This window comes from Macaca thibetana, chromosome 7 (assembly GCF_024542745.1).
Source record: "Macaca thibetana thibetana isolate TM-01 chromosome 7, ASM2454274v1, whole genome shotgun sequence".
Classification (NCBI taxonomy): Eukaryota; Metazoa; Chordata; class Mammalia; order Primates; family Cercopithecidae; genus Macaca; species Macaca thibetana.
Genome location: NC_065584.1, coordinates 60,560,837 through 60,578,555, shown reverse-complemented (window position 1 = coordinate 60,578,555; position 17,719 = coordinate 60,560,837). Strand labels below are relative to the sequence as shown.

The 17,719-nt window shown below is 33.9% G+C and overlaps 1 protein-coding gene across 2 annotated transcripts in view; it reads right to left on the bottom strand.

Annotated features, from left to right (window-relative positions):
• The window catches only part of MDGA2 (MAM domain containing glycosylphosphatidylinositol anchor 2), an 830,171-nt gene that overhangs the window by 209,190 nt on the left and 603,262 nt on the right, over positions 1 to 17,719 (bottom strand). For both annotated transcript variants that reach the window (XR_007727541.1, XM_050798601.1), the window contains exon 7: positions 15,245 to 15,574. Coding sequence is in view for 1 of the 2 variants with exons in the window: in XM_050798601.1 (XP_050654558.1) it covers positions 15,245 to 15,574 (330 nt within the window). In the remaining variant the exon portion in view is untranslated. The remainder of the gene's footprint in view (positions 1 to 15,244; positions 15,575 to 17,719) is intronic.

The window sequence follows — 17,719 nt, the reverse complement described above, 5'->3', positions numbered from 1 at the left end:
TGTTATGATTTTCATATAATTTGGTTTTCTAACTTGAGCTTATAATAAAACATTTTTAGAATAATTAAAATAAATCTCTTAAGAGAATGTCCTAACCTCTTTGGGGAAAAAAAGAAAAAAAAAAAGAAACATAAAAGCAAATATTTCTTTCTTTTTTTAACCTCCCTGACTTGTATGTTTCTCATATACTAAAATACATAAATAAATAATCATCACTAATTAAGTATATAAAGTCTCACATGTGGAAAACTATTTTTTTTCTGAAACATGTAAACAGGAGCAAGATATTTCAACTTGTTAAAGAATTATGTCAAAATTGTAGTAAGCAACAGATATATATTAGATTGAGAATGTTAGAGGGGACTCTATAAAAGAAACACTGGATTTTTTTTGCTATAATAAGAAAGGGGGGCCAGGCACAGTGGTTCACACCTGTAATCCCAGCACTTTGGGAGGCCAAGGTGGGTGGATCACCTGAACTCAGGAGTTTGAGACCAGTCTGGCCAACATGGAGAAACCCTGTCTCTACTAAAAATACAAAAATTAGCTGGGCGTGGTGGTGGGCGCCTGTAATCACAGCTACTTGGAAGGCTGAGGCAGGAGAATGACTTGAACCTGGGAGGTGGATGTTGCAATGAGCCGAGATTGCGCCATTGCACTCCAGCCTGGGCAACAGAGTGAGACTTAATCTCAAAAAAAAAGGTAAATAAAAGAAAGGGGGTATGATAGAATGCAAAACATCAAGTAAAGCGATGAGATACTTATTTACTAAGAAATGACTAGGTCATTCCATGAAGAACTAGTAACCTATAACCATTTCTGAGAACTAGAAACCAATTCCTCAAATTAACTTTCTTAATCAAGTTTTAGTCATGTTTATTATTTTTTCAAATAATGCAGAGTAAATCTGAAAAACTATAATTATTTACATATAAGCAGGCAATAAAGAATTTTAGCCTTAAAAGTTGGATACTGCACTCCAAACAGTTTATTATACAAACCACAAATAATAGGCAGGAGGATCCTATAGCTAAAAAGCCAACTAAGATTCGCAAATTCCTACAGTTCTTATATTCCATAACATATTTGCATCCTTGCCTACTTGCTCTTAGAAATGCTGCCATGATTTACCCAAATACACTTTTATACATTTATACAAATGTATTAGCCTTTAAATTAATAGCAAGCACTCTGGGAGTAACAAAAGCAGAGTCACATATGTTACAATTTGTACCCAATGTTAGAGATAATACCAATTTATTTTAATATACATTTTTGATTCCCTTGAATCAACAAATATGCCTAAGACTAGGGGCAAGACTGATAAATTTGGTTATTCATTATCTTCAATTACACTATGTATTATGAAAACATATATTTGTATTTCACAAGAACTACACTTCACAAGAAGTAAGACTTCTTGTAGCTGATAGTTGCTAACGATTATTTCCAAATTAAAAGATTCTTTTTAATAAACATGGAGAGTTTGGAAGGCTTGTAAATTTACAAGATTAGAAATTTGACTTGGGCTCAGGTTGTAATCCACATACTGGCTGTGTAACCTTGGCAAAGGGATGTCTTAATTTTAGTTTTCTTGTCTGCAGATTAAGCTGATGAAAAGAAGAATTTAATGAGTAATGATAAAATGGCACAATGCTCAAGAAAGTGTCCTCTAAACACTTTGAATTTTGTAATAATTTGTAAAGAGCAAGACTTAGGTCTGGCTGCCTAGATTCAGTTCCTAGCTCTATCACCTACTAGCTGGGTGACCTTGGGAAAGTTGGCTAGTCTGCACCTTTCAGTTTACCTAAAGTGAGCATAATCGTACCTACTTCACATTTTTTAACACTCATAACCTCTTAAGCCAAGGTATGGCATATAGTAAACACTCAATATATTAATATGTTAGTTATTATGATGTTTTCTTATCACTGTACTTTGTGTAGTATCAATAACCATACTTCATTATTATGCATACATTTCTATATAGAGGGCATAGATTTTGTTTTATTCATACTTATGATGTCTCAAGTACTGAGCATAGGTACTTACCTGGTCAAACAAAGGTTTATATAATTCAAATATATAAATATATTTATACCTATATAAATACATTTTATTGCTATTGTCTGTTGTCCAGGAGACACATACGCATTTTAGATGAGGATACTATTTGAAGAAAATGACATTTTAGAAAAGACAGGAATACACCTTTTCTAATCTGAATAGTCAGACGCATTCGCCCAAAGCCATCCAAGGAAAGAAGATTGCATTTGTCTCCCATTAGACATAATAATTTGATCCATATGTTTGGTTAATATAACAAAATGGCACATAATACAGATATCTCAGCTCTCATTCTATTTCTCTGAAATAATGAGTTTTGGACATCTCTATATACATCTACACCTCCTTTACAAGGATAACAAAATGTCAGTGCTGTCCATTTTTACAAAGGTCAAGGTGTTGCCATGAAAACCAGGGACTAGTAACGTATCAGGAGCTGTCTGATCATGTTAATTATGGTATTGCTTTCTGGTGGATAAAGGAATTCTAAATTAAAAGGAACATAAGCTATAAATTATACATTAAAGGCATTTTATAAAAGCATTGAAAAAGAAAGATGCTTTAAAGTAATCCACAGTTTATTTTACTTTCTGGAGCAACTGTTGCTCACAGTGGTAAACTCTTCAACGCAGAATGGCCAGAAAAAATCAATTTTTTATTACTTTTGCAATAAAAAGGCCATTTGTCTCCTTGTAGAACCCACGTGACATTGTTAGCTCTCTTATAAATGATCACTCTGGACAATGCCTGTTTTACAAATTCCCTAATTACACCACTGATTGTATACCACTGAATATGCCTTATCCTGTGGAAATAGACACTACTGCCACCTTAATAAACATTTTGACATAAAACGAAGCTGGCTGTCTCGTCCTTTGTCAAGAGCAAAATGAAACAACCAGTGAACACAATGTTCTATCAACGGATCAGGGTCACATGTTCTTTAGAGCAAATGAGGTTTAATTAACAGATCCGATAATAGATAACTGGTTAATTAAAAAAGGAGTGTCTTCTTATAGCTGCATGAAGGCCTTATTAACAAATATTCTACTGAAGCATGATTGCATTTTACAAACCATTCTGCTAGTCTGTAGAAGTATATAGAAGTCTACAATAAACTTATGGACCTGATTTTAAAACCACATAAAAACTTATATAATGTGGTTGATTGGAATGACAGACAACTCATTCTGCGCTAATATGTGAGTGTGAAGAGTTTAAAACAATTTTTAAATATGGTTTTATGCTGCATTTTATTCCCAAGAAAGGACATTTCTTTTTAAATGTCAACTGTATCTATTTTGTTTGCAAGTATTATTTAGATAGCCTTGGTAAAAGTGGACTACTTATGTTTCATTTGCAGTGGACTGTCATTCATGCTAAACGCATTTTAGACATAGACATTTCAACTGCTTTTCATTTTATTATTTCTACTTCACATATTTAAATTACCAGCATACAGATACAATTCTTCCTTGATATTCACAGGACATGGAGATGGAGGTGGGGGGAGGTATTGGTTTCAGACCACATCAGATACCAAAATCTGTAGATTTTCAAGCCCCTTATGTAAAATGGTACAGTATTTGCATATAACCTATCTCATCTTCCCACACATGTTAAATAATCTCTAGAGTAGTCATACTAATACAATGTAAATGCTATTTAATAGCTGTACTATATTAGTTATTTGTATAATTTTTATTGTTGTATTTTTAATTGTTTTTCTTCTGAATACTTTTTAATAACTTTAACTTTTATTTTAGACTCAAGGGGTACACATACAGTTTTGTTACATGAGTATATTGCATGACGCTGACCTTTGGGGTAGGAATGATCCCACCACACAGTGAGCACAGTTCAAGATTGATTGAATTGATGGATGTAGAAGCACTATATATGGACAGCCGACTGTATTTCATTTCATATTCTGCATAGAATCTTTTCAAAAGTGCAGTGACAGTCTTCTCATTTCACACATTTTTGGTCTAGTGATTATTGCTGACAGACCATCTATAAAATTTGGGAAATTCTGACTTCTTTACCCATCATATACTTGGAGAGGAGTCCACTGTTCTCAACTCTTTCCCTCCCCTGCAAATCATTGCTCTGCAACCTTTTCTAAAGCTTTTGGTCCTGATCCTCAGCATCCTCTTGGGCTAAATTACACCCAACAGGATTTGCCAGGCTCCAATTCCTTAATCAAATAGGTCAGAAGGCAGACACAATGTGATTTGAAGTTTCTAAAATGGATTCTCTCATCAAAAATACATTTCTCACAGTGTATCTCCAGAGCCTAAAATCTCATTACCTGATAATCTCGTGCCCCATGATCAACAGAATATGTCATCACATGATCCAACTAGAACGTTACCTGAATCATCTCTAGAATACTGCAACACCTGTCTACAACGACCATTTCTTGTGTGTTCTGTGTAAAGAACCCAGGTTCTTCAGCCAGAATTGACCTATGTTCAACACTTTATGTCACTACTTAGTAACTGTGATGTCGATAAAAGTCAGGCCTATGCTTTCTACAGCTTAAGCTTCTCATATGTAAAATGAATATAATCACAAAATCTGCTTAAATGGTGTCCTGAGGAGTCAATGAAATACCAACTGTAAAGTGTTTAACCTAGCAACCAGAATGTAATAAGCACTCCAAACACCTTAGTTTTTCTGTCTATTTGTAACTTACTTTGAAATATTTCAGCATATGGCAACACTTTGTATCTTAAATTTGGTTTTGACACGTGTGTTTCACAAAACTGCATGCTTACAATTTATGCGTTTTTCTGTTTCTGTTATATACTGCAATAAGGGTTGAAAAAATAATTCACCATAAACAATGTGATCTTCGTTTGTGTGCTGTAAATTTTATTGCATATTCTAGCGATGCTGTTAATATTATACTACTCATGTGTATACACTCCAGTTGCAGTTAGATAGCAATTTAGAAACCCAAACCATGGGTCCACTATTTTCCGGCAGCTAGGAGAAGCCAAGTATCATCCTGAGCTGAACCAGAGAAATTTTAATGTAGCATGATGTTGAATATGTTCTTCTGTGGTGAAATAAATACTATTAAAGATATTTGCATTGGTTAGAATAAGTAAGATCTCTCCCAACTTTTGCGAGCGGGATATGGGGCTAGCAAGCAGAGCCTAACATCCTAACACTCTTTGGAGTCGCATCCTTGGAATACGGCTCTGATAATCTTGTGCCCCATGATCAACAGAATATGTCATCACATGATCCAACTAGAACGTTACCTGAATCACCTCTAGAATATTGCAACACCTGTCTACAACGACCATTTCTTGCAAGGCCTTTATCAAAGGGGTATGACTGAGTATTTGAATTGCCTGAGATAATAAAGGGAAATATTCATTTAATCTAAGATTCTAATGCATACTGCAAGCTTTCATACTGGATTTGAAATCTGAGATTTCAAGCTCAAGTCAGGATAAAGCTTTAGGAAGTGAACATAGTATCTATACTTCTGGGCTCTATTTCCTTCTCTATAAAATGAAAGGCATTAGGTCATCAATAAGCCCTCAGTATTTTAAGTCTGTGCTAATAATTAAGACATGTAGGGATCTTTTAAAATTGTTTTGTGAAACAAATATGTGGGGACCTGCACCAATAATCCTTTATTTTCTTTTTAAATTAAGAATAGATATTTAGAATACACCACATATTCCATAAAGGCACCACCAAAACCCAAATTCAAGATTTTCTACATTTTTCTAGTCCCTTTCCCAAACCTCACTGATATCTAACAACGTTGAATGAAAAATAATCAAAAGATTATGAAAATTAATTAGGTTCTTTTAAAACTGAAAAGATATTTATTGGCAAGCAGATTTGAGGGGAGAAGTTCTTTGCACTAATCATAGTTCTAGTTTCTATTTGGAACCCTTGAAAGAAAGAGCTTTAAGACATTCCAAACTGTAAAATGAAACTTAAACACATCACATACAAATTAAATCACTTTAGTAACTGTTCTCTCTGTTGCCAGGAGGTCTAGAGTTCTAGAGCTTTCACTACCACATAGAAGAAAATGGTGATGAAACTGTTAGCCTATGGATCCAATCATCATAAATATTTCTATTTAATTTTCTTTTTGCCAGTTGTGAATGGTAGGTTAGTAGTGTCATGGGTGACCATAAAAATCTGAAGTGTGATCATAACTACATTAGTAGTGAACATACCATTTCCTATATACCTCTATCTTCTCCTCTAATAAAAGACTTCAGGGTAGGTCTTTGTATTACAGCCTTAAAATAATATGCTGTAATGTACATTCCATTGTTAACTATAAATCTGGTGGAGGCATTTATTCTTTATCAGTGAATGGAGATATTTGTCACGAGTGTTTCTTTAACTCTAATACATTACTCACTGTTATCATTTTAAATGCAAATTTTGAAGCTAAAATATTATTTTCAGTCCTCATTGGAGAATTTTATATCCAGTCATTCAAAATTCAGATAGTTTCTATGTTCCCATTGCTTGCATTAGAAAATAATGAAGGGCATAGGAAGCATATATTGGGTATACTTTCTTATTTCTCATTGATCTGCTCTTATTTTCATATCACCTGAGAATTTGAAAAAGTATTTAATTTTATCAAATGAAGAAAGTCCCCAACACCTGGGACAGTAATTAGACAAAAGCAAATTAACCACTGTTAAACAAGTTGTAAAGTCAAACCTTTGTTCTGATATTTGGGGAAAATATTGGAGTATTTTCAGATGATAATTGGAGGGAAATTATAAATCCAATGTTCTTTCCATAGTAATACAGATTCAATTTTATGTGAAAAATTCCAATAGAAAAACATGTTTAATGTTTACTGAACGATTATAGGCCCATTTTTATATTTATGTCCCTCAAAATATCAATAATAAAATATTGATATAACTTATGCTTCTCAAAACAACTTGCAACTAATGATGTTTTAAATAATCCCTTTCACTCCTTTAAATGGTCTTCTTGAAAAGAGGATTCATATAATTGTCACCTTCTACAAGTGTCTGTAATGCTACCTGTGGCTTTTTAAAGAAGATGCCACATAATCTGAGGATGTATGTTCTTCATACCAAAATACTCTATTTAGACTCTGATGACCTCTTATCTTGACCTTCCCATTTTCCCCTCTCCTCTTTTCCTCTTATTCCTCTGTCTCATACTGTCTCTTTCATACTCCCTCACTCTTTCCATATTCAATCCTTTCACTTAAATGAAAATAAGGGCTCACTTCCATTATCAAAATCTATGCATCAATATTACGGTTTCTGGGACAAATACAATCATTCACATTTATTTTCATGCAGATGAAGAAGTATTGAAGGCTATGAAGATGCTCTAAATACAAAAAGCTTTCCACTGCATGAATTTTTTTTTTTTTTTTTTTTAGATGGAGTCTCGCTCTGTCATCCAGAGTGGAGTGCAGGGGCACAATCTCAGCTGACTGCAAGCTCTGCCTCCCAGGTTCACGCCCTTCTCCTGCCTCAGCCTCCTGAGTATCTGGGACTACAGGCGCCCACCACCACGCCCGGCTGATTTTTTGTATTTTTAGTAGAGACGAGGTTTCACCGAGTTAGCCAGGATGGTCTCGATCTCCTGACCTCGTGATCCACCCGCCTCGGCCTCCCAAAGTGCTGGGATTACAGGCGTGAGCCACCGCACCCGGCCGATATTCTTTTTTTTACTCAAATTAGAGAGCTGATTTTCCTTGATTTCCATTGATCAGTCTTCTCATTTGCTTCATGGTTTCTTCTTTTTGCTGTCATCTCCGTGGACAGTAATAGCTTTGCTTCTTATTCTCTTCTTGGGTGGGACCATCTGTTTCAAATTAATACAATCACTTGTGAAGTCTTAGTTCTGACCTTTTCCTGATCATCAGAACTGATTTTCTAATTGCTCACCAGAAGCATGAAGATGTTTCACCATCCCTTCAGCTACAACTAATCTCAAACCACTTTGTTCTCTCAAACCTTCTCACAGACATAAATCCTTTATGTGACATTACTGTATTCTAAATGACCGAGGCATAACATTTTGGGATCATAGTAGCAAAACAACACACTTAAAAGGAATGGAAGAATTCATCTAAGCCGATGGCTTTCAACTATGAGTAGTAAATACTACTAGTGTGTATGTATGTGTATATATATGTGTTTGTGTGTGTATATACACACACACACACACACACACACACACACACAGAGAGAGAGAATCAGAATCCTTTGTCCAAATGTAATCTTACATAGAAGTTCTATGTATACAAGAGAAACATATTTCACTCTGATTGAAGTTGGAAAGGGAAGAAATGAGTAAAATTCTCTGCTGGTTATTTCCTTTCTCTCTGCAGTTTAGTAGCACTTGCAAATATTCCAAATTGCCATTAAAACACTATTTGGAAATCAGTTCTCCAGCTGATCCCATTGTTCTATAGATGAAAAGTTTTGAGGCCCAGCCAGACCAAAGTCATAAAGCTACTAGGAGGTAAATTTGGGCCTGGACTCTGCACTGCATTAGTCTGCCTGATGTCAATCAGGCTCTTTCTTAAATTGACTTAAGAACATTGGTCATTGACTTAACTGTCCCTTTATGAGAGGTTATGAGGACTACTCAGCACCTTATCTGATTCCTATCTATCCATCCAGCTGAATAAGTGGTACCCTTCACACACAATCTGCAGAATTTTTTCTTATGCTCCCTTTCATTCATTCTGTTTCCTCAAGCTCTGCCTTGTAAATATTCCAAACCCGTGGTGGAGAGATAAGAAATCTAACATGCAAAGAGGTTAACTGACTTCTCAGATGTTGTTCCTGAGTCTCAAAGCTTTTTTTGTTAGCTAAGCTTTCTGTATCTTTTTTTTTTTTACCTAGCCACTATTCATAAAATATTGCTTGTCCCCATTGTCCAATTGTTTTTTTCTTTTCTTTTTTTTTCTCAACAGCTCTCACTCTGTCACCCAGGCAATTTTTCTAATAAGAGTGTTTTGCCTTTCTCTTTTACATTATCTCCAAATAATTCACTGAATACTCTGTCACGACGTAAAGGTAGTCTCACTGTTTGGGAAACAGGAAAAGCTGTCTTTGTCAGATTGATTGTTAAGCCTTAAGAATGTCTTTTGAAACTCTCTTTTATTTCTCCACCATCATTTCTCTAATTGTCTCTTTTCTGAACTCTGAAGATTCACCAACTGAATAGGCCCCCAAAGCACAAATCAGATCATATTGCTGCCCTGATAAATACTTTGGTCATTCTTGATTGTGTGAATGTGAGCTAGTAAGATCTAATGAGATTCATTTCCTTCTAAGATCTAGTGCCTTATTCTTAATCCAGCTCAGATGCTACCTGCTCTATGGAACTCTTGCTGACCAGAATTTATAACATTATTCTGTATGCTCCCGTATAATTTCTATAGTTTATTAAAGCAAGTGCTAGATTATATCTGTTAATAAGATTTTGCCTCAATCTTACAAAATTTATTAATGTTTGTATAGAAAAGTAACAGTTATGTGTGAGTTTAATTTTTTTACTAAGCCCATGAGGTTCAGCTTTGTAATTATTTTCTTTCTGAATTAATAGGTATCAAAAGTGTAGGTTTGAGGTCAATGCATTATAGCCTGTGGGCAAAATATGGCTACCACCTGTTTTTGTAAATAAAGTATTATTAGAACACAGCTGTGCCCATTCATTTATTGCCTATGGCAGCTTGCCCATTATCATAGCAGAGTGGAATAGTTGTGATGGAAACCATATGGCCTGAAAAGCTGAAAATATTTACTATCCAGCCCTTTACAAAATGTTTGCCAGCCTCTGATGTCCATCATTAATTCAGAGGTCATGGATTGTACTTCACAATTTTGGATTCAAGGAAAGAAATTGTTTATCTGTTCAGTAACTCAGATGCTAATTACATAACTTTTGATTTCAGGGTAGCTTCCTCTGATCAAAGGTTTGCCAGGGTATTTTATGTGATAATCTTAGGACTTCTACTTACATAAAATAACCTATTCCTTACTATAGCCATTCTATAGAACTTCAGTTTTAATCAGCAGAATTTCATGAGTTTCATTTCTCCTTAACTGGGAAAAGGACAAGGAAGCAAATCCAATTAAGCGGACTTAGTAATTTTTTTCTGTTGCCCTCCTGTTTACTAACTATTCTTCTTTCTTGTGTACTGTAGTCCTGTCCTGTGTTATCAACAACTGTCATTTTGCAGATGTGAATACTTGTACAGACACTGGTTAAATAAAATAATTATAGTAACTAGATGGGTGGCAGCAAACTAAAAATTTGAACAGATTTTCTCAGTTGGTCACCACTATGCACCTATGCCTATGCTTCAGCTTCTTGTTTAAACCTCTAAATTTTGATCCACTTTCTGCCTATAAAATGTCCATGTGCTCTAACAAGGTAGAAAAAAAAATCATCAGAATGTGTATTGACTGTTCTGCTATATTTGTCCACCAGATGTCTCATCATGGGAATTCCACAGATCAGCAGTTTCACTGTTTAGGTTTTCAAGGCATGATGCAGATGCTTCTGAGTTTACTATAAACCTACAAGTTTGTCAAGTCATACGAAGAAATAAATGCAAGCTAATGAGCATCCAAGGACTCTACCATGGAATAATTCTGTAAGAAGCAATGAGATATTTTGCAACAATGCCTCTGAAAATTAAGTCTACTGCTGTATAACAATTACTTTTTTGCAAATGTGTGACAATCAAGTGACAATAATTAAGAATTTAACTTTCGTCAAAATTTTAGGCTAAAATTCACATGCATTTTTCAGCAAATATGTGAAGTTTTTTTTATTTTGTAAAATCGAATTATAGCCATTAAAGTTTCAGTATATTTAAATTTTAATTGAAACATTAATAACAATTTTAAGTTACCTACAGTCTAGCCAGATAAAACATAGTTTCAATAATAAAAAAAACTATAAAGTTGTGATAAACCAATATAATTTGCTTATATTCCTATCAGTGAATATCAGTCCTACAGTAAAAACAATAATTATCACTTTAATATTCTTGAGACTTTCTTCATCCTATATATTCTGCCAAATATATCCTCCTTCCACTGTCACTAGCACAATGCTACTTTTGTCAACATTTATCTCAAATGTCATTTCTCTGTGAAAGTTTCTTATATTCACATGAACAAAAAATTCACAATTTCTACAGAAGTCCAAACAAGCTTTAAGCACAGTATGCAACCACTACATATTGCCTAGTTTCTATGTAATCTGTCTTGACGATTTAGATTTGAAGCTCCTTAAGGGTAAGGCCCATTTGTACTATCACCATATAACACAGAGTGTGTATGCAGCAGTAATACAGGAAAGAAATCTAAGGGAAACACTCATTTTAAATAAAAAAAATACTCCCAATGAAACAATTTGCATGTTTAAAGAATCAGGAGGAAAAAGGTATCTAATATTCAATTAATGTGAAAGACAACCTATAATCATATATATCATAGTTTTCATCACTCAATCAAATTCAAACTCCAAAATACATGAGGCCTCTCTTCTCTCTTCTTTCCTTTTCTTTCTCTCCCCTCCCTTCTTCTCTCCTCTCCAGTTTGCCTTGCCTTGCCTTGCCCTGCCATACCTTGCCCTGCCCTGCCCTGCCCTGCCTTGCCTTGCTTTGCTTTTATGAGACAGCGACAGAGTCTTGGTCTGTCAACCAGGCTGAAGTGAAGTGGTGCCATGGTAGCCCACTGCAGCCTCAAACGTCTGGCCTCAAGAAGTCCTGCTGAGTCAGCCTCCCACAGTGCTGGGATTACAGGTGTGAGCCACCATGCCTGGCCCTAAACTGTCTTTGAAAATCAAATCACTGTGTTTTAAGAATATGAATAATTCTGTAAATTAGGATTTACTTCCCTGAAATATTTTGTATTTCAATTTTAAAAGTCATCAAAAACATGTTGAAATGTGGCTCTGTCATTTAAGAAAAATGATTTTCTGTCTTAGGTAAAAATGCCTTGTGGTACCTCAGCCTCTACTTTAAAAATATCATTATATGTCTCTTAAAACATAGTAACACTCAAATTGAATGATGAAGAATTAAAGAGAGAGGAAAAAGAAACAACACAGTAACAATTGAAATTCGATGTAAGATTTTATATGAAAAACAAAAAGCTCAGAAATGTTCAAAATGTTTTAAAATGTCACCCCAAAATGCCTTATATTTAACATAAAGAAATGCTTAGCACACAGGTAAGCTACTGACCATTTGGTCAATGCTCGATTTCCTATAATAGAAATACTAGCAAAACCAAGAATCTAACACATCACCACATATATATTTATGTCTTACATCATTGTTTCCTTTTCTTTGACTCACTCACCCCATTTGTGCGAATTTCCTCAGTATCCTCCAGGGTTCATAAAATTGATATAATCCAAGATTTCCTTTCATGCTATAGCTTATTCATTTTCACTGTTCAAACTATATCCTAGAATACATCTATTTTCATATTAAAGCACTTCAGTCCTCAATAGTATTGGGATAAAAATCATTTTAATGATGTCAGTTGAATCATACAATCTCAGATTTATAGAACTTTATACTGCATTCTAGTATTCCACTCTATTGTAAGCAAATTGGAATATCAAAAGTCAGTTTTGGCTTGAAGGCAGAATATGTAATTGTCTTCAGTAACTCATTCTTTAGGTTAGGCATCATCTTTTCTAGGCCTTCTATCACAATACAATCTCCTGGTCCATCTAGACTCAAGAGTCTGCCATCTGTGTAGCCACACTAAGAAGAGCCCCAACTTTGCCTTAATGCTCTAATGTTGCCATAGTGAATTTATTAATTTTTGAAAAAGGGGCAGGCATTTTTATTTTCACTGGACACCACTGATTGAGAAGCTGCTCCTCTCTTTGGGAGTGATAAAACATTAAGTCACTATAAATTTATCTATCAAATAACTTTAAGTCAGTAAGGAATTAAAACAAGGGTAGTAAGCAGAACAGTAAATGTCTATATTACAGAGACAATGGGAGGAAGGAAAACCTAAAATGAAAGGCGTATGTATAAATTAGTCATTTTCTTAGTTAATAATTATCTATTTAGTACCTTCTATGTGCCACGTATTGTTTCGACTATTGAGATTATAGCAATGATTGATGCAGACAAAATCTCAGACCTCGTGGAGCATCCACTCTATGGAGAAACCACATCTATCTATAGTAAGTGGGGGCTTTCCAGGGGCACTGTTTTGGAAGAAGACAATATATTTCTTTTATCTCCAATAGTGCTACCTTTGGTAGCCAGGAAAATTAATGATAGTTAAGAAAATTTAATGATTACAACCAATCTCTTATTACTAATCTTGAATTTTCTTTAAAGGATTGTTGGACATTTCACAAATCAATGTTGGTCATCTTTACTATTTTGTCCCATATAACACATAGTTTCAAACAGGCCATATAACTAGTATATTTAAAAATAAATGTTAGGGCTCGTTTTGTGAGCCCTATATATAATGCTGCTTTCTTCTCTCCATTCTGTGCTCCATCTTTTGTCTAAGTTTAATGGTATATAAACTGTGCTCCCATCAAAGGAGTTCTTTTAGATAAAAGCATTGATTCTTTGGATCTGAGCTTTGTGTCACTGGTTCTGCAAAGGAAACAAGAAAAAAAAACAAAGAAACAGCAAAACCCAACCAAACAAAGCAATGGTTTTGATTAAGTCTAGAACATTTCTGGAAACTATCCCTCAGAAAATGAGGACAAATTATCCTGGATCTACAAAATTGTTCTTACTCTCTTACAGGAAATATCATATTGGAATGTCATATAGTACAGTTTACAGTGTCACCTAGCACACTGAGGTGAAGAATCAATGGATATTTGTTGATTGAATGAATACATAAACAAGTAATAACTGACTGTGTGTATCAACAGTTTTCCCTCAGAGATCCTAAAAGAATCCCTCTCTTAGTGCTAGCACCAATGTTTAAATGTCAGTTAGATTAAAAAAAAAAAAAAAAAGGTTTTTTTTTGTCTCTAGCTTTTTTTTAAGCTAGAAAAGAAATAATGTCCAAACACAAGTAATTTTCATCACTCTAATTTCCTTTTGTTTTAGTTATAGATGAAAAAAATTAAATATCTTTTAGGAACAAAGCACAATTGTACAAAGTTACCACACTTTTGTCAGCCTGAATCATAAGCTTCTATTCTTAAGAAGTAAAATCAATCCAGTGTTCACTGCAATTTGGAACCATGAGAAGGCACAAAATTATAGGTGAATACCTCAATGTACAAGATACAAAATGCTGCCTGATCATGTGTCTACTACATTTGTCTCTATGTTTTCAACACATATTATTTATCTTGAATGATGTAAAAATCTTCCATTAAAATTCAATTTGGTAACAAGTTGGCAAAACAAATACAGCTACTTTGGAACTCTGGATGTGTGCTGATTGTGCCTCACAGAATCACAGGGCTTTAAAGCATCTGAATGAACCCTACTCCAACAAATCCCTGTAATTTTCCTTGTCAACAGATGTACATTTAATCAAGAAAAAAACTAATAACATGTTTTCGTTTTTAACTTTAAAAGAAAGAATTTCACTCCAATATATTTTCGTACTTAACTATTTTCATTATGAACAGATTTCACCATATGATTCTGCAAAAAAAAAAATCACATCTGACTACAACTTTAACATATCAATTTTTGTTAGTGTACGGTACATTTCTTACATATTTTGCATCTGAACAGTCTTAAATTATCTCAGTATTTTCTTCTTAGCACTATGCATTTATGCTTTCTTTAAAATGTCTGAAAATTGTCTTAACTCTAGACATTTGCTGTTTAACTTTATTAATATAATTTTAGATTCTGCAGAGTATTTTGATGAAATACTAGTATTATTAGAAGCCTATATCTATCTTAGTCAATGCTATTAATTTTATTTGGATAATTTCTGTAAAATCTCATGTAAATCCAAATCAAAACAGATGAAAACGGTATTTCAGAACCTAATATTCATTGAGCATTCAGAACATTATAATTTTGTTTTTAGGAAATGTAAAAGGGAAAAAATATTTTTAACTAAAAACTACTTGATCTGCTAAACTTCAATTATTCTAAATGTGAACATCTTTTACATCATAAATATATGCCTCTTACCTGTGCTGCTGGATATATTAACATCGATACTGATATCAGATATTCCTCCTCCCTTCAGAGATGCTACACATGTGTACGTTCCAAAATCCGTGAATTTTAAATCAATGATGTCCAAGTTTGTTGTTCCTGGAGAGACATCAGGATCAGTCTGTGTAATGACCATCCGCTCAGAACTTCTTAATGGACGACCATTTTTAAACCAACTAAATGTTAGCTCCTCAGAAGGAACAGCTTCTACTTGGCAAGATATTTTCACCTCACGGCCAATCTGGATGTTGTCATCTTTGTGATAAGGATCTGGTGTGATCCAAAATCGTCCTTTTTTTAATGCTACAACATAAAAATTCCATAAGGGGTTAGTGTTACTTTCATAATTTTAAGGATTCATTCACTCTAGATAATCATCTCTGAGTTGAAATAAAGTAAAACCAAACTTGGTTATAGCCAAGTAGTGTGCATATCAGTAAACCTCATTTAGGTAATCCAGAAATAATCTTAAAAAATCTAAGTCAATTAAAGACTGTGAACACTTATTTTTATAAATTTGGTAATATTTTCCAGTGATATTAAAAGTAATGCCTTAGGTCTATGTGCAATTATACTTAAATATTGACATTTAATTTTGAACAAATAACAGATTCTATGTAGTCATAGGGTATTAAAATTAAAAGTAAGAATATGGGTCTCATTTAATCTAATTATTTCCCTATGTCATTACTTAATTATCGTATAATTTTCCAAACAACTCAAAAATTACACAAAGGACATATGAACATTCTCCTAAGTTGTATCTACATGTTGACCAACACTAGTTTGGTAACATTTGAGTCCATTTCCAGTTAAAACTGTTTGTTGGCTCTCTAATGCAGATGACCAAAAGAACCTCTCCACAGATAGCTTAGAAAACAGGTTTGTATGCTAACAGAAGTGTTTTCTAGGTCTAAATGCAGTGCTGTTTTCACAAGAGATCAGTAGTAATGACTACCAGAAGGCTGCCAAGGGAGCATCTATAGGCTTTCTAGTAAGGATCTGAACGTTGAATGATACTACAGTACTCAATATGGAAAAGCATTTTCTCTCTATTGTGATAGTGATTCTCTTATGCACACATTTTTCTTTTTTTTCATCATCTTCCCCATTTCCCTCTCCTTTAACATGACTGTCCCCACATGACAAAATGTAGCATAAACAGTGAAACACAATTATCAGGATAAAATATTGGTCATTCACTTTTACCATGAAGCCCAAATATGTAATGATATTGTCAAAAATGCCATGAATTTAGTGGACCTGCAGACACTAGAAGGCTGCTAACAGCATTCTGGATAGCCCCTCTTTAGTTTAACCACATTTTTGTCAGTTAGTCCAATAAAAACCAGTGAGAACTATGAAAATCTATAAAATCATGCAGAATGAACTAGAGATGAATATACTTTTAAATGTGAAAAACTTTTCTAGGTTTTAAAACTCTTTAGCCTCAAATATTTTCATGTGCTTTTTTGTTGACATCTTAATAAGATATAATTAGATATCAAAAACAATGTTTGTATCTTTCTTTTTCATTTATTTGACGGGCTCCTCCTCAAGACTAGCCACTAGGCTGGGTTCTGACTACAGGATATGAACGAAATAGACATAACCATGGCCCTCATGTACTGCAGCTTGCAGATTCATAGATGAGAGGCCAACTTATTCACACAACACTTATGATACTTATGTCTAGAGAAACCACAGACATATATAGCGATGAAATGTTTTATATGCCTGAAGAAGTTTCAATCTCAGAGGACAGTGTCTCTAAATTATTGTTTAGAAAATGCACTAAGCTTTAATCTTAATGAAAACATGAGAAGACAAATACTTAAATCACATTCTCATACTGTCATTTGTTACATTTTTTCATAATAAAATGCAACTTATGAATCTTATTTACCCCGAACCATATCTTTATCAGTAAGTTGCTCTAGGGTGAAATTAGGATACATTTTGGTATTCTGTTACCTAGAATCATATATTTATATTTTCACAGGCACTGAAGTATGACTTTGCATTGTATTAGGGAAGGGAAATGTGATGAAAACGTCCATATCTGGCTGCTATATTTGGTATATAATAATCGTGCTCATACAATGCCAATGTAATGGAAGTTTTATAGTACAAAGCAAATTATATGAGTAAAAACATATTTTCTTTTAAAAACAGATGTAAAATTTAATATGTCAGGAGCATTTACTTTTATTAACACCGTAACACTTAAAGGAGAGTTTCCTTTCATTTGCTAAGAATTTTCTTTATCCTATTTTTAAAGAGAAATTTTAGTCATAATTTTGAAAGTTTTACTATTGCATATATTAATTTATTAATAACCATATGATTAATATCAGGGTTCATATGGGATACCTTTTAGAATAGTTTTCACTACAAAGATACATGTTGGTTGCATATGTAAACACACACAACGCGGAGATGTTTAAG